General features: G+C 38.3%; 1 protein-coding gene across 1 annotated transcript in view; it reads right to left on the bottom strand.

Moving 5' to 3' along the window:
• Positions 1–9,727: 9,727 nt before the first annotated feature.
• Cntln (centlein) overlaps positions 9,728–24,405 on the bottom strand; it is a 242,082-nt gene continuing 227,404 nt past the window's right edge. Inside the window, exons 25-26 of the mRNA XM_051188130.1 lie at positions 21,560–21,637; positions 9,728–10,920 (exon numbers count right to left, since the gene is read on the bottom strand). Of these exons, the coding sequence (XP_051044087.1) occupies positions 10,819–10,920; positions 21,560–21,637 (180 nt within the window). The 3' untranslated portion in view covers positions 9,728–10,818. The remainder of the gene's footprint in view (positions 10,921–21,559; positions 21,638–24,405) is intronic.

Genomic DNA, 24,405 nt, shown 5'->3' with positions numbered 1-24,405 from the left:
GTCAAAGAACTATAGGCAACTAAGGAAGGCTGAAGGCGGTGGTAAAATTCCATAGTACAGAGCCCCATAACTGGTTATGTAATAACTAGTGGTCAGCTGTGAAACCATGTACACACAAGTAACATCCACTGGGCTTGGTAGATTGTATTTTGTACTGAGATATTTATGCACTTACATGATGTGGTAGTTTGAATAAGAATGCCCCCTATAGGCTCATAGATTTGAATGTTTGATTCATAGGGAGTGGTGCTACTTGAAAGGGATAAGGAGTGGCATTGTTGGAGTAGGTGTGGCCTTGTTGGAGGAAGTTGTCACTGGGGGGAGGGATCTGAGGTTTGAGAAGGTCATGCTAAGCCCAGAGTCTCTCCCTCCTGCTGTCTGGGGATTTTGTAGAATTCTCAACTACCATGTCTGCCCACATGCTGCCATAGCCCCTGCCATGAAGATAATAGACTAAACCTCTGAAACTGTAAGCAAGCCTCAATTAAATGTTTTCTTTTATAAGGGTTGTCATGGTCCTGGCATCTCTTCACAGCAGGAGAACCACTGGTTAAGATTTACATATGTGTAACAACAACAATGAAAGTAAAAGACACTTGAGAGAGAGAGGTGGAAAGGGGAGAATATGGAAGGGGTTGGATGGAGGAAAAGGATGGAGGGGTGACATATTTTAATATTAAAAAAAGAAAAAAAACCTCCAAAATCAACATTAAGGAACAAAGCCACAGAACCATTATTATATAGGAGTTTAAAAATAACTTTTAGATATACAGGAGGTTTAAAAGAAGGACAAAAAGAAGAAAGGATAAATGAGTTTCAAGAAACTGCACATGATTAATGTTTAAAGCTACTTCTGTACATTAAAGTAAATGTAATGGGCTTAAGGCTTGCAAAACTACACTGGCTGTTAACTTGCTATTTTGCCATAATGGATAAACACTGAACTTGCTGTGTAAACAAATTAATACTGCTTCAAATACCACTTTTCTTGGTAGATCCTGATAATACCTAGCTTGTGGCAGACAGCTCTCTTCTGGACACAGTTCCCTGACGGTCCATGGTCAGGCAGTCAGTGATTCACTTTGGGCAGTGGTTCTCAACCTCCCTAATGCTGTGATCATTTTAATACAGTTCCTCATGTTGTTCTTTTCACTGCTACGTCATAATTGTCATTTTGCTACTGTTATGAATCCTAACATAAATATCTGGGTTGAGGCCCACAGGTTTTGAACCACTTGGTTAGAGAATCTCTTTGCTCTAACCTTAGAAACTAGACAACTGTACTGTGGGTCTCCTATTAGATTGTCCAGTGAGCCTTAGAGCATATTTCTGTGGCTATCATCAGCACCAGGGCATATGCTGGGACCTTGGACCAAGGGAAGAGTAGAATGTGGATCTAAATCCTTTGCAGAGTCCTTTGTGTGTCTATGTTCACAAGTGCTTTACTTGAGGAGTTACCCCCATCTACAAAACCCCTGGCCATCTTGCTCCAGGCTTTCTTAATCAACCAAGACAGAGGTACATCCCAGCTGAAAGCATGCTCTCTCTGCTATGTGAAGCAGCTCATCAAGGATTGTGCTCTTATCACTGGGCATGAAGCATGAGGGTCTATCCTACCTTTAGAAGGGATTCTCTAAAGGGCCTCAAAATAGACTAAAGTTCCACAGGGCATGGGGTTGGGTCAAAACAGATTCTAAACTTCTGCAGGGGATGACATTGTTGCTGAATTCACTGTGCTGATGAACCCTTATAGAAAGGATTGTTCTCTGCTATGTGCCAGGCATGCAGATTTCTTCCAATCTGGTGTTCATGATGTCACTAATAAAGTAGGATGATATACTGCAGAATCAAGATCCCTCCAGGTAGGGCAGCAGGAGTATTAGTGTGACCTGGGGGAAGAACTGTGACTGTTTGTTACTGCCTGTGCACGTGCATACTGCTTTTGATCTTCCTTCCTTCAAAATTACCCATGGGACAACTAACTTGATGTGACGGCTTCCCCTTCCAGTGAGGAGAGTTCTTTCACTTTCTATCACCCAGTGGTGCTAAGAGGTCAATTCTGGAGGCTCTAATCTCCAACTGTCTTTTGTTAAACTACTACAAATAAATACCCATTCTGAGAAAAATCCACATGCTCCTCGCAAAGACAGCTTTAAGGCAAATTCTTCAGTCTTCTCTGATCACGAAGCTTCTCAAGCCTGAGAGCCTGCTGAGATAGACAACTCCTGACAGGGGTCTTAAGACTGCCTCGGACAAAGATTAGTAAGGAATTAGAGTCCTCAGTTCCTTGGCAGAACTGAATTCTGCTGACATCTATGGCGTTGGCCTGTGAGCTAAGCCTTGCAATGCCTGTAGCACTGAGAGTCTGTTTCAGAGGATTCAGCTGCCCTCTGGTCAGATTCCACTGCTGCAGGTTAACACCAGTAAAGGTTAAGGTGGTTTGTCAGGCAGGCAACAGTAGATATATATTTTAACACTGGTTTCTTTCAGGTACTAGATCTATTAAAAGATGTGGCCTGTCCAACCCATGGCCACCCTCTCTTCATCAGCCAGAGCCAGAGCTGCCTGAAAAGAACATAAAGAAAGTTTTCAGAGATAAAAATAATGACTTAAATATAGACAGGATAAGAATGGCAGAGGCTGGAAGAATTTAAATGGGAAATTATTAAAAAGTCCAAAGTCAAACGATGTATAGGTACTCCTGAAAATTAATTTTCACAAATTTATGATCTACTAATTTCATTAATTGTCTTTGAAGTACACAAACTTTTGTCTTGTTTTCAAACTGCCTTCTAAATAGTCATGTTTACATCCATAGCATAGGGCTGCTCTCACCCTTGAGCAGACATGTCCCCCTCTACTATAGAGAATGGCTAATGAAGAGCTTACCTGATCAATGTGCTGTGACTGTTGAGTGCTCAGCAGTAAATGGGATGTTTTTATCATAGCCACAGAGTCCAAGGACCATCATGGAAGATGGGAGAAAGAATGTAAGAGCTGCAGGATGTGGAGAGATGCCGTGAAATCAAACTGGCTACAGATAATACAGGTCCTTTTCAGTGATGAGCACACATACATTTACACATAACTATACACAACTACACAAAACCTGCACAAGATTGGCTCATTCAACATTCCATCATCAATCACTCCTGAGGATTTAACGATTATTGACAGAGCGGGAGAGAGGTAATATTTTCATGAGTAGAAAATTGCCCTTGGTTTATACTTACACAAGTAACTCTCACTAAATTCAGTGGATCCAAAAGGCCACAAATGTAGCAAATGTAGGAGAGGGACTAACAGGGGAAGTAGAGGGAAGGAGGACAAGACAGGGAAATGGGAGTGAATGTAATGACAATACCTTTTATATGCATTTTGTCAAATTTTCTAATTTTTTTCCTTTAAAAGAAATAATATCCATTCAAAATTCTGCACACAAACATCCATAATAACTATATACAATATCAAAAATCATATTAGGAATTTCCAGAGAAAAACAACCAAAAGGATGAATGCATCGACAGAGGAAAAGTTATTTTTTTAAAGAAATTAGTTTGTGGAATTACAAAAGCTAACAAGTTCAAAGTGTGCCAGATGACCCAGCAGGCTGGAGATCTGGGAAGGGCCATAGTTGCATCTCACACTCACAGATTACCTCTCTTAGTTGAAGGAGACCATTTTCTCTTTTATTCATCTAATTTGATGAGGCCCACCCCATATTCTGTAAAGCTGTGTGCTTTGTTTGAAATGCCCTGACTTAAATGGTAATCTCAGAAGAATTAGCCTTTCTGAAACAGCCAAAATGTTTGACTTTGAATCTGAGCCCTGTGGCCAGTCAAACTGACACACAAAATTCATCATTTTTAGTCCACCCGTCTACCTAAAACACACCCACACAGACATGTTCATCAAATAAGGATGAAACGATTCTGACAATTCCAGTCCTTGTTTCTGTAACTGTTATTCTACTACTCATGCCAGGTGTCCCTTTACCTCAGCAAGTATCTTAGTGTCATAGTTCTTTACCTAGTGGGAAGACAAGAACTTTCAGTCCTTGAAGGATCTGGGCCATTAGGTGTCCTTATTGAGTTGGGCTGTAGTTTTTCTTTTAACTTAATTGCAGGACATAGTGATATTAAAAGATACCCTTAGAAATATATTGTTCAGGGGGGAAAAGGCCAAATGGTGGTGGTAGATGTCTTTAATCTCAGCACTTGGGAGGCAGAGGCAGGCAGGTCTCTGTGAGTTTGACACCAGCTTGGTCTACAAGAGCTAGTTCCAGGACAGGCTCCAAAGCTCCAAAGCTCCACAGGGAAACCCTGTCTCAAAATACAGAAACAAAGCAAAAACAAAAACAAAAAGAAAAAGGAAAGAAAAAAGAAATATATTGTTTTTGTTTTTCCCTTACATCTTACATTAGTGATCTTTTTATTTCAATCATAAAATAGTTCACAAAAACAACTTAAGGGTTTGTATTGGCTCAGTCTGAGTATACGGTCTATCACGGTGGGGAAGGTATAGTGGCAGACAGCTCTATGGTCAAAGGAATATACAGTCAGGACTTCTTTACTCACATTCCAGTAGAGCAGGAAGACAGGAAGTGGATCTTGGCTATAAAGCCTCATAGCCCCCGTCCAGATGATCCACTTTTCTAGAAAGGTTCCCCTGTTAAAGGTTCACAACCTTCTGAAAGAGCAGCTTCAGCTACTCATCTTTGGACCAAGCATTAATCAGCTAAGTCTATGGTGCACCATTTCATACTCAAATTACAGCTGTGGAATAGTAGTAGTTCAGTTTCCTCTTGCTAGTTAGTCTCAACCACCTTAGCCAAAACCATAGCATCCTTTGTCTGTTGATTTGGAATCATGCATAGTGGCTAGGTAACTGATTCAACAGTTTGTTAAATCGTTGCTGTGTTTCCTGGTGGAAGAATTCATCCCATTGAAGCTAAGAAAATATATTTTGTGTAAGGTTAAGGGAATAGGAACTATCTTCTCAATGGCTTACTGTGGGTAATAGTGACCAATATCCCAGCTGCATAGGTTGTGCTGACTACGTGGTACTACAAAGCCAGAAGGTCTGAAGTAATGGGGAACAGGAACCCCATGAGTGCACTCTAGACAGAAGTTTCTGTTCTGTAGCTGCTTAGTCCCAAATAATAACAATGAGGCTTATATTAATTATAAACTGTTTGACCTATTGCTCAGGCTTCTTATTACTTGGTTTCTGGATTTTGACAATATGCTATATAAGATTGTATCATGTGGAGAGACTAGTAAAAGGCATTTTAGATAGAACTGTGTAAATTCCTTTTGTAACTTTTTTCTTTTCCATTTTTTTTGAGACACAATCTCTGTATATTGTAGCTTGACTTTTCTCTTTGTTTCCCTAGATGGTTTTACTTCTGCTTTCATGTCATACATACACATACAATTTTATCTATATAGATCTCAGAACCATAAATAAGAGAAATGTATATGTCATCTATACTTCTGAGGCTGGCTTAATTTGTTTAATTGCAATATCATAAGTTACACACATTTTCCTGCATATGGATTAACTTTATTCCATTTTATAATTAATACAATACATATATATGCATATATATGAGTGTGTGTATTACATATATCACACTTATAAACATATATCACATATATGGTATTATATATATATTTTGTATATCTATACATATATCACTTTTTCTTTAACCATTCCACTCCTGCTGGAGACCTAGGTTAGTTCTGTAGTTTTAGCTGCTAGGAATAGTGCTGCAGTAGACACCGATGTCCAAAAAGCTTCATGATCTAACCCAGCTATACCACTTCAGGGTTTTTACTTGAATGTCTCCAAGTCAACATATACCACGGAGATACTTGCACATCAATATTTATTGCAACGCGTTTTAAAAAATCATGTATTTGATGAAAAATTTCATTGTACAAGAAATCATTTTTATTATATTAAATCACTCCTAAATTTTGTGTTACTACCACAGGCAGTTCTGTGCACAGGGACATAGAATTGAAAATAGCAACTCTTCTGATGGTGAATTTCATGGCTCTTCTGAACACAGACATTAAGGCCAGTAAAGGGCTTTCTCTAAGGGGTTCCAGAAACTCATCCTTCCTGTTTGGTTTTTATAGTTATTTGAGGGCACCGAGAACGGCTTTCTCAGTGTGGTTATAAATTTCTCACAGTAATTTTCATTTTGGGACCTCCAAACCCAAGGATCACTTGTGTTATTGGCCAGAATCCTACGTAATTTTGGGGAGTAATGAATGCTAGCAGAACTTTCAATAGGGGTATAGGGGCCAGTGCTGATGACAGGGTTTTCCTCCTCCCTCTTCGTACTGCAATCTAAACACATGACCATCTTTGTCTATGGCAAATGGCTTCAATTCACAGATACACATAGGGTTGTTCCACTGTTGAATTATTTTATGTCTTGAGAATTCTTTATTTTCAGAACGAATCCTTTGTCAGCTATGTGGTTGGCAGGTAGGATTTGAACATGGAGAGAATATATCTGTAGCTTATTATTCCCCGAGCAAACATTTTAAATTTTGATGACATTGACCAGTTTTTCCACCCTGCAGCATGTTTTTAGTGTGTGTCTTGCAGGCAGGTCCTCACTAAACCTTAAGTTCTGAGAGATTTCCTTTCCTGTTGTCTTTTGCATCTTATGTTTAAATGTATGGCTCATCTTGAGACAGTGCCTTTTAAATTAAGCAACAAAGCATTAACGCTAGGGTTGGAGAGAGGCTTCAGTCAGTGGGTATACTGCTTTTGGTGTAAGGGTGAGCACTTGAGTTCAAATTTTGACCACTCACATAAAGTCCAGGCAGATTGGTCCTGCCTCAACTAGATAACTGGACAGACTTAGTAGACTTCCTATGGGAGGCCTTACCCTCTCTGTGGAGCAGATGGGAGGAGTGGGGGAGTAGAGCGACTGGGAAAAAAGGAGAGAGGGGGAACTGGGATTGAAATATAAATAATTAATTAAAAAAAGAAGAAGAAGAAGAAGAAGAAGAAGAAGAAGAAGAAGAAGAAGAAGAAGAAGAAGAAGAAGAAGAAGAAGAAGAAGAAGCCAGGCAGAGCTGTAACCTCAGAGGGGACAGAGAGATTCTGGTGGTCAGAAACTAGCAGAAATACCGAGTTCCAGTTTTATTGAGAGACAGTTTCATAACATGAGAAGGGACTGAAGAGATCACCGGAGTAATGGTTATACAGTTACAGACACTTATTGTAGCACATGAGAATGTCTTATAATATATATATATATATATTTGAGAATTCATCTGAATTTGATCATATTCTATTTTTCCCAGATCCATCGCTTCCCTACCTATCAGTCTTGTTGATGTTATTTTAAATTAAGCCCATAAAGATCAAATTGAGCTGTCCACTTGTAGTATTCTTGGATGTGTATCTTTCCACTGGAGTGTGGTTGACTTTCCAGGGTTACACTCTGAGAGAACATGGATGCCTCTTCCCCCAGCAGCTAACACTTGTCAATACTTGCTTTATTCCCTTTTCATCTGTGTTCCAAAGTGTGGGGTTAAGGTCAAATTTTACTTTTTCTTAATATAAGGATGTTCAATTGCTTCCTACCTCTTATTGGAGTGGCTATTTTGCCTCTATAGGAATGTTGAGCCTTTGCTTACAATTAGTTGGGCATATTCCTGGCTTTTATTTTATTTCACTGGCCTATGCCTTTATTCCTTTGCCAATACTACACACTTGTTAGTAAGGATAATGCAACTTGAAATGTAGCATGATATTTAAAAACTTCATTTTTACATTGCCTTGCCATATAAATCATAAAATAATCATGTTAGACCTATCAACTTGGAAGTATTTTTGTTGTATTTTATTATATTGAATATCCCCATTCACATTTTTAGTATGACTCATTTATTTAATCCTTTGGTTTGCCACATGAGTGTTTTACAGCTTTGATATTTAAGTCCTGAAATTGTTTTGTCAAATTCACACCTAAGTATGTCATTCATAGGGGGATAAATTACAGTCATAATCTTGGTTTCCACATGTTTATCACTAATACACAGACATACACCTGAGATTTGTTGCATTCTCTTATATATTGGCAGCTTGATGAACATTTTCTTTAACTGCTGTTTGCTTGTTTTAGATACAGATTTCTTTCCTTCTAATCTGGATGCATCAAATTTCCTTCCATTGTCTTTTGCTGCCTTGTTGTGCAGAGTTTTAAAAAGAGTATTAATAGCTGAATGAAGTCTTTGCCTTATTGCTGACTTTAGGAGAAAGCACTGTCTTCATTGTTTCGCACAATGTTGGTAGGGTATTTTTGTTTTTTGTTTTTAGATGCCCTTAATAAAAAGGAGGAACTACTTCAATTTGTTTTCTGAAGTTCCTTTCTGCTTTTTTGTGGCTTGGTAACCATTTGTTTTGCATGGGATATGAGCACAAATGTCCCAGTGCAATTGTGGTTAGAAGACAACTTATAGAAGTTGGTTCTCTCCCATGTGGAATCTGGGGACCACAAGTTTATAGAGCTGGTCATCAGTGACCTCACACACTGCCTCATCTTGCTGGCCCTTATGCTGACTTTTGCACATTGCTTTTCCTACTTCGTTTTAATATTATAAGGCATTTATTTTTCAGCTTGTTAATAAAGTGACACAGTCTTTTTGTATACCTTCTGGTCAAAGCCCCACATCAACACATAAACATGAAACTTCGTTTTCTATTGTTGCATTCACAAATTACCGTAAACTTCCAAGCTTAAAAGAAGAAATGAGAAAAGCTATTCACTACTTTACCTGGATATTCAAACTCAAACACACTTGGCTAATCAGTTTGTATCAGGGTCCTTCTGAAGGAAGCCTATTTTCTTGCATTTTTATTCTCCAGGGGTCACTTCAATTCCTTTGCTTACAGGAGCCTTCCTCAATATTTAAAACCAATAGTGCAACATTTTCAAATTTCTCTGTCCTTTTGCTTGCAAAAGTACGCGCACTCTTTTTCAGTCTCCTCCTCTTTCTCTATCTGACTTTGCCTCTTGTAAGAATTCATGTAGATAGTCAAGTAATCCTCCAAAGTCCTTCTAGCCACATAAGGCATTCAGAAGTTACAGGGGTTAGAGGCAAACGTTGTAAAGGGCCATTTTCCAGGTAATCCCACTTCCTTCCTTGCTGTATCTGGTTTCTCTTTCTTGTTATATTTATAACAAAATCCTGTGATAGGCTGTTATACTTGGAACTGACACTCTCCTGTGAGTGCTAACACTGTGAGGAGTGCTGATCTATGTGTACTGTGTTCTTTAGTGTCTGTACTGTGTCATTATACAACACAAGACTCTGCAATCTACAGCAGGACATAATGAAACACACTGCCCTGTGTCTCAGTAGTGTGAGGTCTGGCAGGTTGGATATGTGCTAATATTTCTAGTAATTCAGTAGTGACTTAATAGTACTGTTTTCAAGTTAAACTGTGTCACTATGCTGTAGCATGCTGAGCAGTAGTGCTAAGTCAGGAGGAGAGTACTACATTCAGCCTCTGCCAGTCACCAGCTCTGCTACCATTGTTTAAAAACTATTCCAAGTGGTGTACAAAGGAATGAGCATCGCGAAATTTCAATAAATCTTTATTATAAGACATTGAAATTGAATCCCATATGATTTTACTACAAAGTATTGCTTTTAAAACAGTTTAATAAAGTAAAAAAAAAAAAATGGCTGGCTGTGGACCATACAAAAGTAGGTGGCAGGCTGTATTTGGCTAAGGGCTTTCTTTAATTTGATAGTCCCTGCCTTAATCTCATGGGATCTACATTCTAAGGAGAAAATGAGAATAAGCCATAAAACAAAGATGTGACCATATTAAAAACAGATGATTTCATATAAACAGTAAGATATTCAGAGAATATGTCTATGAGCAAGGAGATAAAGTGAACTTGAATAATGAGAAGATAGGGATAGGCAAAGACAGGACACCTACATCAACTGTGGAGGTTCAAATTCAGTGACTCAGAGGCACCAAGAGGATGTGGCAAGAACACCTTGAAGAAGTGCAGGGAGGGAGGCACTCAGGAACCAAATACAATGGTCCATCGTGGTGAGAAGGCATTGATGATTACATGACCATGCTTTGCTAGGTCTACACCAACATTAGACACCAGTGCTCTGGCCCTTGCTGATTTATATGACTGCACAAGGCGAGAAAGGAGAAAATGTTTTTTATTTTGCCAGATAGTTCTAGAAAAACACAGTACCTCCTATAAAATCCAGTATATCAACAAAAATAGGCACAATGAACCACACAATAGCTTCATTCAATGCTCACTCCTTCATGTTAGGATAACTTATATTTTCTCACCACACAAATATGTTACTCACCGGATTACAAAGGGACATTTATAACAGTTTTATGTAAAAGTCTAGTTTTATGTAAAATTTAGAATATTAAGTCCTTTATCTATACATTTTTCTTTTTATACTTAGACCAACCTGTATGTGACAAGCTTATTCTAGATTCTTTCTTTGTACTGGAAGGAAAATAATTTTTAAGTTTGTATTTGTGAAAATATTTGTATCCAACAATCAAATGATAGACTCTCCTTTTAAGTGGATGTGTGCTTAGCTAGCTTTACTTGTTCAGAATCAATTAATTTCAGAAATGTCTTATTTTGGTATTGAAGTCACCCATTGATAGCTTGAGCAGATACTGTACTGGAGTATTTACAACCAGAGCACATGAAATCCTCTTGTTTGAAATGTGTGTGTGTGTGTATGTGTGTGTATGTGTATGTATCCTTAGCTATCTCTATCTATATTATCTAATGTCTTTCATAATTGTGAAATATCCTTCAGTTAGTTTCTTGTTTTCATTTATTTTCTCCAGTATTGCTTCTAGTAAATATGAGGCAAAAGGAAGCTGTAAGAGAAAAACAAACAAAATATTGTCAAAACTTTGTATTTTCTTCAGTTAAAAAACATATATAAGGGCTGATAAGATGGCTCAGAAGGTAAAGGCACCTGCCATGAAGCCTGAATTCCAGTCCCAGAATCCACATGGCAGAAGGAGAGAACTAACCACTGAGGTTATCATCTGACCTACACAGACATACAGACACATGCACACACACACACACACACACACCCACCCACACACACCCACACACACACCATATGATGTGCGTGCTTACACACAAATATAATAAAGTAATACAAACTGGAAGAAAACTGATGAAACCACACACTAAATACCATTAAGTCATTAGAATTTAACTGTCTGTAACTTTGAAGTCATAATGGTACCCTACTGGATCTCTTTTCAAGAAATCTTCCTGGTTAGTGTGGGTAATTTTGGCTTTTCTAATAAAAATGATAAAAGAGCAGAAGTAAAATGAAAAAAGATAAACGCCTTATTGAACAATTCATGGTTTACTGACCATGTTAATGATGTAATCTGCAATACAAGCAGCTGAGCCATTCATCTTCAATCAGCTGATCAATAGAAGGTTACAGTCATCTCTGGGGCACAGAGGCCCACAGTAGTGGTACTATATGTTCATCACTCATAAAAGAATGAGAGAGAACTATCAATACATGTGTCTGTATGGGAGCCCGATATCTCAAGAGTTGCAGGATAAAATTTCAGAGAGAAAAAAATGGCAAAAGTATACCCATTGATTAAGTTGTTAAAGTTTGTTTGGTATATCAAAGTGTAATACACATGTTTCAGAAACTGCTGAGCTTATGAAATGTGAGCACATTTTAAAATTTCATAATTGATATAACTTTGCTGGTAGTTTTATTGTTCCCGCTGCTTCCTTGGCTCGCTGGTAGAATGTTGGACACACTATATATGGATTGTAAGTAAGAGAAGGTCTGGGCTGCTGCCTCTAACACCTGCAGTTTGACCTGTTTCTTTTTATCTCGTTCCCTCTCTCTGGTCTCACATAAGAACTAAGAAATCTGTTAAGTATTTCTTTGGTTTGTCCCTTTGATTGAACAGGAAAATACTTTTTTTTTTTTTTTTTTTTTGCTTTCCTAAAAATGTTAGAATGTTTATAGTATTTATATCCCTTTCCTGCAGGGAAATCATGTCGGGTTTTTTTGCTCTGTTAGGACAAGCACTGGCGGTGTCCCTGGTCAGGACTGAGCCAAGCAGCCAGCTGCTGTCCTCTGTATGGCTCAGCCAAAGGATTTGATCAAGTCAATCAAAATGGTTCTTTCCTAAATGTGAACTGGTAAGAAGTGAAAATATTGTCTAAGATCTTTAAGTAGCTTCCTACTTTTTAACTAGCCTTTTCCTAAAGACAGGCTGGGTGTATGCCTGCTTCCCACAAGCTCAAGAACTTCACATCTGTCTCACCTGAAATTTACCAGAGAAGAAAGTATCAAAACAGGGCATTTCTTTGGTTCTAAGGTACAGCTGAGCATAGATATATATGTTGACATGAAACAGCCTTTCTAGTTAGAAAAACCATCATAATAAGCATACACACACAACACATACATTTCAGTTTTAGAAAAGTGGAAAAGAACATTAGATACAAGAAAAAGGATGTATTTGCCTCTCTTTCTTGAAGACAATAACAACACATTCGTGCTCTGACAAATAGCTTGTCTGGGATGTATAAAGGAGTTACACTTGATAAAACTGCTAGTTTTACTAATTTGATAATTAAGTCATCAGGGCATTAATATTAGCTTTTAAAGAATGCATAATAAGAAAGACGTACTTTTGTCTAGCAAGCACTGTGCCCCAAATGACAAGACCCTTGGGTAACTATTATTTAACTATGTACATAAATATACATTTCTATCTGAAAGCAAGATAGCTAAGATGCAACAACCTCCCATCTTTTACTGGCAGAAACAAAAGCAGAAATAAATGCTTAAAAATTCATTTTCTAATTTTTTTTTCTAAAAAGACGATTCTAAGATCAAGCAAGTCTGAGCAGCACCAAACTTTAATGATTCCATTATCTCAGGATCCCTAATTTGTTTCTGAGGTGCTTCACAGGCACTACGCTTCTCCAAGAGTAAAACTGTCTGTTTTTAAATTCAGGCTTTGGTCCTTTCTCGCCATCTATTCTATGACCTCGTGTTCAGTTTATGCTCTATGGAACACGTGTTGGAAGCACATTGGCTTTGTGATTACCTAGCGAACAATGCACCATTTCTCACATTTTTCTCCTCTAAACTCAGCATTTATGTTGACTGAAGTTTAACTTTGTTTAACATTTTTATTGTAATGATAGATATAATTCAAAATGGTTGTAGAAAAAATACATTTTGTATGAAATTAATTTCATACATACATATAATGTGTTTTGGTCAAAGACAGCCTCTATTTCCTCTTCTAATTCTCCTCTTGTCCCCCAAACCATTTTTGCTCCTAACCTCACGGACTCTATTTTTAAGCCACTGAGTTGACTTAGTTCTATATGTATGTGCACAGGTTGTAGAACCATCTGCTAAGTCATGAGTAGTCTCTAGGGAACCAGATTCCTGAAGAAAACTGACTCTTCTGCAGCCACCATCAGCTGCCAATAGCTCCTTAGGTAAGAATGGGATGCTAGGATTTGGTAGATTTTATTTATAGTTCTTTTGCATACAGTTACAGTTGCTGTGAATTCATATGTACAAGGTATTTTCTTGACAAATAAAAGAAAACTTAAAACTATTTAAGAAAATCCTCTGCTCAGGGGACAAGTGCACTTGATATACAAGTGTGAGGTCCTGATTCAGATCCATGGTACCTAGGTAAAGCTGGGTGTGATTCATGTACCTGTAACCCTACTAAATCTTTTTCGTTGCATTTTAAAGAATGTATTCATGTGTGTCTCTGTGTGGGTCATGAGTGAAGGTACCAGTGAAATTTAGAACAGAGGGTTGTATGCTCTGGAGCTGTATAAGTGGCTGTGAATTGCCTGATATGGGTGCTGGAACTTATACTTTGGTCTTGAACTTGAGTCCCCTTCAAGAACTTTATGTATTCTTAGCTGCTGAGCCATCTGATAGACACCTCCTCAAAAATCTTATGAGAATTACATGAACATCAGTTCTGAGCATACAGCTCTAGATTGATTAGGACTGAAATGGTAGTTAAAATATGGCATATCTTGGAAAATTCTTTAAGAAATCCCAAGGCTTGCCTAATTGTTTTAGGTACATATAGAGTTCTTTGATTATAGGTTGATACCATCATTGATAGTTGAAGCATTTTTTAAGTGTAAAATAATTTTTAAGAACTAAGAAAACCTTCACCTTCTGCTACTCATGAGTCCATATCAAAAACAAGCTTGTTTCCTCTGGACAGTTTATAGTTAATGATGCTGTTTCTGCCTGCAATCAATCTAAAGACTGTGGAGCCTCTCCAACAAATAACTCAGACACACAAGGCATGATTGTCCTTTTCATTTCAGAATTTTAGGGTTGGATTTAAATGGCAACTAGACTGGCCAACATACATATTCCATCAAAAACACACAAAACAGCATACCTAATTATTACACTGCCTTGCTTTTCACTATTAATGGCATGTGCTAGATCACAATGTTCAGGGAGCCTGTATGAATTCTTTCTCCTACATAAAAAGGAAGCTCCTAGGTCTATCAAGGCAGAATGACAGCTTTACATCTCTGGCAACCGGGAAATGTGGAGCAGAAAAGTCTGATGCTGAGTGAGATTTCTTGATATGAAAGTTTATCAGGGATGTCTGAACAACTAAACATTTGCTTGGTTCATCTTAAAGAAGGTCTTCAGTGGCTTGGTTGTCGCTGTTGAAGAATAGGATTTGTTACTGGAGGGATTTCCTGAAGTCACATGTACTTTTACCTCCCTTTTGCTTTCTGGAACTGGTTTGTCACTATTAGAAACCTAAAATCATTCACACTCAGAAGTTGTGGTTAGTGTTCCTGTATAAACTGAGATAAAAATGCTGATGTTTGAGAACTGTCTAAGAAAACACTGAAGCCTAACATCCATGACTCCAAAACATCACCATTGACTGGAATATCATATAATAACTTAAAATTGAAAGCTGGTATAATAAAATAAAAGGAGCCTTTAACTCTAAGGGATAAAGCAAACAGTGTAACCATTTTCAGTCTTGTTTTTTGCTTGAAAATGATTCTTCAAAAGATTTTACCTAGATTAATATCTAAAATGAGTTTACAAAATAAAAATACAAAATTTATATATTATAGCTGCTAGTTTAAAAAAACTAGACACAATGAGATTAAAGACATTTTAAGGAAGGTCACTGCAGTTTGCAGTCAAATTAAGGACACACAATTTGGTATAATGTTATGTATCTGCTGATTTACACATGTTGCACAGGCATGCACAGACTTACATATCCGAATGGATAGATCCAACTGATTAACTAAAAATTAGAAGAGTGAACTTGTTTAAAACAAATTAGGAATACTATGAGGAAAAAGAAGTCATCTACAATTAAATTTGCCACTTGATTTTGAAATACATTTGCTAAAGTTCACTCAGATTTCTCCTGCTTGTCCTTACAAATGCATCTCTTGGAAAACTGTTGAAAGCTAACAGAGAAGTCTGCATACAATGCTCCCCAATTCTGGTAGAATCTATAATTTATCATCACTTAAAATTTGAAAATGACTCTAGAAGCCATGGACAAGAACTGAAAATAGTTAACACATTTAAATTATTTTATTTTTCTTTTGCCTCAGTAATACTTAGGTAACATTTAAAGCAGATTGGCAAACTTTCATATTTATGAAGTCCATAGGAGAAGGTAACTTTCAGTAAGATACTTTAAGATTTTGGAAAGGAATTGTTAGCAAATTCTGTATGTCATATAAGATGGAGGAGAAATGTGTGAACATTTAAATTATCCCAGCATTCCCTGCAAACCCAGAAGCATTCTGTGCCTGTGATGAGGCTCTGCATCGGGCTCCTGTGGGATACTGGAGTATGTTTTGATAATTCATGCACCAGGCTAATACTTACCATTGGAATCTCCTTGGGAGGCAATGGTGTTACCAAACCCATGCCTACCAAACCAAACTAATGACATGTATGCTTATAGGCCAAAGACATCTTTTTCCTTCAAGATAATTCCTTAGACAATGATACTATCCCAGAGACAACCTCATTTCCCTACACCTTCTTGACTTCAGTTTGGACCTGTGCCTGTGCTGCCTTTGGTGAACACTGAAGCCTCCTACATTCCTTCTTTACCCCACCTCCCATACACATTTCAACTTCAACTATGGGAACCTGTTTTACTGGCAAAGGCAACACACAGTAGAGCAAACTATATTTACTATCAGTGGTAAATGTCTTTTCAAATGTGATTCCTTCATCCAAATGCAAAAACTATGTAGTAAAGTATATATAAAATATATAACATGTGCCCATTACTGTCTTTACAGTTAAGAGTTATCTAATTTGTACGTACAACTGTAACATAGTAGGCTTAAACAAGCATTTAAATCTCACAGTTCGGGAGGCTGGCAAAACTAAAACCAAGGCTTGGCTGCATCCAGTGTCTGCAGAGGGCACTGCTCATTTGTAGGCTGTGATTTTCTCTGGGTTTGTGTGTGATAAAGAGAAGATAGAAAGCTCCTTTATCTCACAGGCTCTAATTCCATTCATGAGTGACCTGCCCTCATGACCTGATCCACCAAAATGTCCCTCCTTAAGCAACAGCACAGAGGTTTAGGATTCATACATACTCTGTTGAATACTTTCTTTTCTTCCAAAAGTTAAGCTGCTTTTTTATCTAAATTAATTTTCAAATTCACAACCGAAACACTGGTATTCATACCTACTTCCTTTGAGCCCCCAAATAATGTTTAATACCTATATAAGGATAAGACTACTATTTTAACAATGTAATGTAAGCTTCTGAAGGCTTATCTCTGTTGTCTTAAAGGAATAGTTGGTGGTGTATGTCTGTGTGTGATAGACAGGCAGACAGATTTATCTATATATCCATCAACAGCCAAGGGGTAGTTTTCACTTTTGCCTATGTGACTGTTATGAATGTGAGTATACAAGCATCTGCTCAAGAGCCTTCTTTTAGTTCTGTTAGTAGTATACTGAGAAGCAAAATTTCTTGGCAATATAAGTCTTCTGAGAATTGGCTTAAGTGCTTTACCTTCCTATCCGTGAAGCACATGGGGTCTCTTTTCTTCCCACCTTCACAGTGACCTTGGTGTTTTCTTGTTTTAGATTGAAAGCTCAGGATCTGAATTATGTCCTTTGCCTCCCATGGTGACCCATGCAGTCACATAATATAGCACCCAGTAAATGTTTTTTGAATGAACACTCTGCTGATCTAGAGTAGAACAGGAAGGAGAATATACTGATATTTGTATTAAGACCTAATTTTAGAATATCAGCCATAAACTACTTTATTATAACACAAGAACATATTTCTTTTTTTCTCAAACAAAAGCAGGCTTCAGGTTGTTACATGAAAAACACTGAAGCAGGCTGAGTGGAGAATTTAAATCTTTCTATTTCAGCTGGTTGTGAGGACTGTCTATAGTGACCACATGGTTTTGCGTGAGAGAGCAGGGTATATAGCATATTAGCATAGGGGCACATGCTACAAACACCATGCAGGAAGCAGGCATACAGAAGTTATGGTTTCAGAGCTACATGAGGGACTTAAGTTAACTTTTGCTTAGGTAGCTCCCTCCAATTACAAAGGCCAGGGGGTTGATTACACTCCCAGGCATTCTATAAAAGTAAAGCATGTTTTTAGATGGCAGTAGAGAAAATGACCACTTGATACTTCAGCATTTGTAAGATCTGAAGCAGCTAACAGGGACAGAAACATCTAAAGCCAAAGTGAAACTAATGAGAATACAGCTTCGTTCTCAGACACTGAAGGAGGAAGAAGGGTGGAGGTGGGTGGGGGGTAATCAGTACCAATGCAAGTATCTGGGCTTTCAATCTTTTCTTGTTCACATACGAATGTGAAATGCTTTCTTAAACTGAGGCCAGACCAACAAAAGGCTAGGATGAATTGAGGCAAAACAGAACATTTCAAATATTATTAACTTACTAAAACTTCTATGGCTTTAGTAACCAATATTTCCTCCCTAGCACACTGGCTGTCTTGATCACTAACATTCTTCAACACACCTTCAACTTCTCGTTATGCAGGGTACTGAAGCCATCCATCTCTGACTGGGGATTGCTCGTGTACTCTCATGCCCGTGGTGGGCAGCTCTCCGGTTTCCATGGCTGGGCACACCTAGATCCCTGCCTTCATCTCTTCCATCTCTGCAGCCATGCATGCTGATACCCTGTATCTAAGGTATACTCTTGCTCAAATGCCAAGCTGATCTAGCTTCACTCTATTTTCATCCACTCCTTAAACAACATCAAAACAAATATCAAGGGTTCCCCTCATCTTTACTTCTTTGCGTCCCTCACAAATTTTAAATTTAAAATTGTATCAATACGAAAAGAAAGAACAAGTAAAAATTTTAAGATAAAGACACCCAAACCACAGAAAAATGAAAGCAGATCTTGGAAAAATGTTTTTTCAGTGTGATTCTTCCTAAGAATCCACAAACTACAGAAAAATATCAAATACATAGAACTAGTAATTACTTTATAACTATTTGAAATAGTGAGGTGATATACGTGTACTCTGTAATTAAATATATCCACCCACGAAAGGGTCTAACTTTCCATTCTAGTGTTCTCTGACTAACAACAGTGATAGATACTGTATACAGACTCACCATGCCACATGGTAGAATCTTCTTTTCATTTTGTGGTAAGCATATCATCAGTATAAGATGTCATCATGAAAGCAGTCAACAATCATGGAGCTGATTAGTCTCAATATTCAAGATCCTACCACACAACACCAAATGGCACAGAAGGCGGACAGACAAGATACACTTTTTTCTTTTAAATATGTTAATACTATTATGCCAGAACCAAATCAGGTACTTTTGTAGGGACGATGTTCCCTTACTCTACAGTCCAAAGGTTGCTTAAATGCACACACAAGAAGACAGAAGCTATAAACTAACCACACAGATTTACAGTTTTGCCCACACAACTCTATGAGCCTCTCAGATTCTAAAAACCTGGTAGGCAAAGGAAACATTTCTGAAAACACAGGACAAAGATAATTGCTGGGATAGAGAGAGGAGAAAGGCGATGTATTCTATTTTATAGATTTTTCTCTTGGGCATAATTATAAAGTGACATTCAACTGCAACCATTGAAATGCCTATTTTTTTTCTCACAAAATTCAAAGACATCAGCAAAACCACCTATGTCAGTAATAAAAATAAAAAAGTCTTTGACTTTTTAAATGTTATCATACTGTCACAACAGAATAAAATTAGCTTGAAAAACGGTCTAGAGGCATACGATGCAGTTCATTATGTACAGCAGCAACAGCAGTGCTTCTCAGTGTTCATAAAGACTGCTCCATTAAATTTACCTCCAGTCAATAATTAGGAGTCCACAAATAAACCTGGGCAATTAAATCAATACTACCAGGCAATTATATTCCAGAGACCAGGCTCAGTGGCACAAAAAGGCTCTATATCAAACTGCAGTATTAAGCAGTCTGATGCCATTTCAACAGGGAATTTTTAACACTAACTGGACAGAATAAGCATATATCTAGATAATGCAGAATATGCATATGCACTTATACAAGACACACACATACACAAATACATAAGTGCATGTACACACACACACACACACAACCTCCAAACCTTCTCTGTTATCAGTATAGCTTTAGCAACACTTAAACATTTGATTTATTATTTTATGAACATATTGATAACATTTCTAATTAAAGGAACTACAAGGTCCTAGTTACAAGGTGAACACTTAGAAAATCATTGCAAGATTATTTCCTATGTTTTTAAGCTTAAAAATACTTCATACCAACTATCATTGAACTCCTTCATAGGTCAGGCACTGAGCTGAACCTGAGCAAGCAGCATGATTAAGAAATGAGGTCTTCAAGCTGGCGAGATGGCCCACCAGTTAAAAGCATGTAGGGCTCTTGCAGACGGCCTGAATTTGTTTCCTGGCACTCATGTTGGCTGCTTATAAGTTCAGCTCCAAAGTGATCTGATGCCTCTGGCCTCCCTGTGCAGACACCTGCACTCATGTGTACCCCCCTCCACACACATGATTCAAAGAAGGGTACATCTTAAGTAAAAGACAGTCCCTCTTCTCAAAAACACTGTAAAAGGCCTTGTTTCACACTTATGCATCTGTATTTCAACAATTTTGACCAAAACGTCACCAATCATATTCTATTACTAAAGCAATTTCAGATAATGTTTCAAAACATATACAGTTAACAAGTAATAGTATGAGTGGCCTGTGTATCAATAATTTATTGTTTTTTGTTTCTTGTCTTGGTGCCGAGGGTTGGACTCATGTGTTTACATGCTAATCATGGAAATATAACCACTGAGCTACATCTCTAGCCCTTTCATTGCATTATTCTCGACTTTCCTAAAAGCACAGCAAATGCTATTTGGAAATACTGATGATATAAAATAATAATACTTAATATCAACTTCTGTTTTTAATCTTTTGAGAAACACTGACAGTGTCTTTCAAAAATCACTGGTTGATGGGATTCACCTCTTGCCATTTTGACAATTACGTTTTAGCTTTTATTCATTTCAGGTTGGTTTTCAAGTAAACAATTAGGCCGAGGGAAAGAAAAGACTACAATGAAAAAGTTGTAGAATGCATTACAAGCTGTCAGCGATGTCAAAACAAAAGCTGGCTATGACTAGAAAAGTAGGGCTCTCACCTGCCAATAAACTGCCCTTGATCACTTACAAGAGGGGCACATCCCAGCAGACTATGTGTGTATTAAAAAAATACTTGAAAGGGGAGAAAAAGTATATCACACTGGTCACAGCGGCAGCCTCAATAGACCCCTCAGGGATCCCTGCTCGTCTTGGCCTTGTCATCCTCTATGCAGCTTTCTACTCGGCCCAGGAAACGTCGATAGGAAAATGTTTGAGGGGCCTCTGGTGGAAATTTTTTCATTCTTTCTGCATTGACAGGATGCCAAATCAATATTTACTTCCCACTAACAAGCTGCTCGAGGTCTCAGTAGAAAATATTGTAGAGAATGCGGGAAGACACAGTAATAAACAGCTGTCTGGCTGTGAGGAAAACATGAATTGACTGGAAACAGGTCCACAGTAAAAGGTCACTGAAACCCATGAACTCCTCAGGTGTCCGTATCAACTTCCAACTTTAAAGACACTAATAAAGAATCTCTGTTCCTAAGAGGTCTGGGGGAATGGATCCTTTTCACTCTAGCAAGCAGAGAGGTTGACTCAATAATTTAATTAATGCACTTGCCGAGGCTCATGTTGGCTCTTTCTCAAGGCATTTGCTTCATTTGTTAAGTCCAAAAGTACAAATAGAGTGTTAACTTTACTGTCTACCTCTGGAATCCTTCTTTACCTAGCAAAAGTAAATAACGGTGTCTGTAAATGTGAGGTCCGGAATATTTATGTGGAAGTTTTCATGTATGAAGCACAAAAATGAAATACCTGTCCTTCAAGAAGTTTCTGAATATACAACAGCCATTCCTTGTCATTTTCAGCATCTATCTTTGTCTTTTCAATTTCCTAAGGAAAATGAAAACAGAAGCATTAACTGATATGAACTTACTCATTCTGCTAGAATCTAGCAGCTAGATATTGACCACATCTATAGGAATGTCAACCAAGAGTGGCCCATCTCTTCCAAGGTGGAATATTCAAATCCATGCTATTTAAATTTAACTGAGAAATATTTACATTTATATAGAAGCTGTAGCTCTGTTTATAATAAATCAGGATTTTTTTTTTCAGCTTTCACACTGTGGGTCAAGATAGGGATGATTCAGAGTAGAAAAGATATAACACAGTAATAGACAGCACAGAGTGGGAAAGAAGGATCAGTAGTTAAGAGTTACAGAGGACCTGAGTTTGGTTCCTATCGCGGTAAATAAGGATCAGGATAAACAAATAGGCCGAATAGATGATTATTCAGGGAGAAATAACTTACAACCTAGACAGATGAACACCAGGAAATTCAACCCGATCCTCTCCTGTCTGAGTCATGCCAGAAAGAGAGCCTTTCCTGGCCCCTTCCGACCTCCTTCCACAGGTCACTCCGCCCATGGCTCCACCCCCAATGGGTGTGGTCAGTGCCACAGAACTATCTCACTACAGGTTCCCAGCATCCATAACAGCCTGCAACTCCAGCTTAGGAAACCCAACTCTATCTTCCGGCCTATACAGTCTCTCTCTCTCTCTCTCTCTCTCTCTCTCTCTCTCTCTCTCTCTCTCTCTCTCTCTCTCTCCTTCTCTCTCTCCCTTCCTCCCTGCCTCTCTCTCCCTCTCCCCCTCCCTCCCTCTCTTTCTTTCTCTCCCTCCTTTTCTCTCCCCCTCCCTCCCTTTGTTCTTCCCTCCCTCTCCCCTCTCCCTCTTTCCCTTCATCCCTCTCTCTCTCTCTCCCTCCCTTTGTCCATCTCTTCCTCCCCCTCTTTCCCTTTCCCTACTCCCATTCCTCTCTCCCTTTCTCTCTTCTCCCCCTCCCTCTCTCTCCCTCCCTCCCTTCCCCCCTCACATATATATACCCACCACCACCACATGTGAAAAAATAAAAGCACTTGAGAAACTAACACTCACTGAAACTAACACTCACATGCCAATCTTCATACTAGGCTCTTCACACTGACTCTCATACTTTCACTATGAATTTATTACAATTGGATGCAGTTTAAAGAACATAATTCAGGTAAGACACTCTACCCTTTAATCTCTAAAAGATGTATAATTCATTCTAAACACACTCTGGTGTATAATTAAGCACAGTGAATATACTAAGGTGCCCTAGACTGCTCAGAGCAGTGTGTTCCTACTCAGGTTGGTTTTATCACTAGGAGGGTTTGTAGACTGTGTGGAGTATGAGGCTTCGTGGCAAAGTTCTCTCATGAGGCTGCATCAGCCCAGAGGCAGGGGCACTGCTTCATCACAGAAACATGTTCTCCATTGTTTGGACTGTGAGGAACCTTTTCTAAGTCATACACTTAAAAGAGACAGTGTTGTCTAATTTCCTTATTCAAATGGAGTGAGGTTTTTCTAATTTACAGTCAAGAGAGAACATCCTCTTAACATCAAACAGTGACAGTGTTCCATCCTAAGCACATGTGACTCTCTCTCTCTCTCTCTCTCTCTCTCTCTCTCTCTCTCTCTCTGTGTGTGTGTGTGTGTGTGTGTGTGTGTGTGTGTGTGTGTGTGTAAGTGCATGGGCACAAGCAGACACACTCTCACAGAGGCACACCATCAACCCAAGCTCTAATTAGGTGTCTACAGCAACATAGCCAAGGTTCTTGCTTAGACACTGCTGTCTCCCCTGCACCTTGTTTGATCCTACATGTGATGATATTCTTTTTCTTCCATATCCAGAGTCAGGCAGAAAGCCACAGATGCTTGTCCAAATGTGAGCCTGGGAAACTGAGAGTGATGGCTCATCATCCCACTCACCCAAAGGATGAAGATAATCTCTATAGAATTCCTTTGGCTCTTTTCCAAAAACTCTTGGCAGTTTAAATATCTTTGCATTATAGATCTGTTGTGTGGCAGAAAATCTCTTATATGCTCAAGAGGACAGTCTCATACAAATACTTAAATCTATTGCCTTATTTCACCATTGAGAAAATATTTATTGGGATGATCTTGGTATCATCCTGTCTTAAATCTTTCCAAACACTAAATAATTAAAGACTTCTATTCTCAGGACCAAGCATTCTTCATAGGTTTCAAGAATACTATAGATGAGACAGGATCATTCCCCCATGGCCCACAGAGTGGGAGATAATCCACCCAAATAGGAGTATCTCATCAGTTTTAAAACAATAAATATTTTCAAGAAATAGAATTATCAAAATAATTATAAATTTAGCCAGGAAATCCAATACATTTGTTGTTACCTTTTAAAAAAAATCTCACACAAGAGATTTTTAGCAAATCAATGATGACTTGACTGAACTAAGACTAGGCAAGGTGGTGATGGAGACTGGGAGCTGGCTCAGCAGTTAAGAGCTTTTGATACTCCTGCGGAGGATGGGGGTTTGATTCCAAGCAACATTATCTGCAATTGAAGCTCCAGAGGTCTCCATGCCCCCTTTTGACCACAGACAGGCATGTGGTAGAAACAAATACACAAAGGCAGAGTACGCATAAAGTAAAATGAACCAAAAAAAAAAAAAAAAAAAAAAAAGTGATTGCTGCTGGGTGTGTTGTTACAGACTCATAATCTGAAAGGGTCAAGAGGTTGAAGTAGGAGAGTCACTTGATTCTAAGAGTTTGAGACCAGCCTGGCAGCTTGGGCAACATAGTAAGGACCT

The sequence above is a fragment of the Phodopus roborovskii genome, unplaced genomic scaffold (assembly GCF_943737965.1).
Source record: "Phodopus roborovskii unplaced genomic scaffold, PHOROB, whole genome shotgun sequence".
Lineage (NCBI taxonomy): Eukaryota > Metazoa > Chordata > Mammalia > Rodentia > Cricetidae > Phodopus > Phodopus roborovskii.
This window is presented reverse-complemented; position numbering and strand designations above follow the sequence as displayed.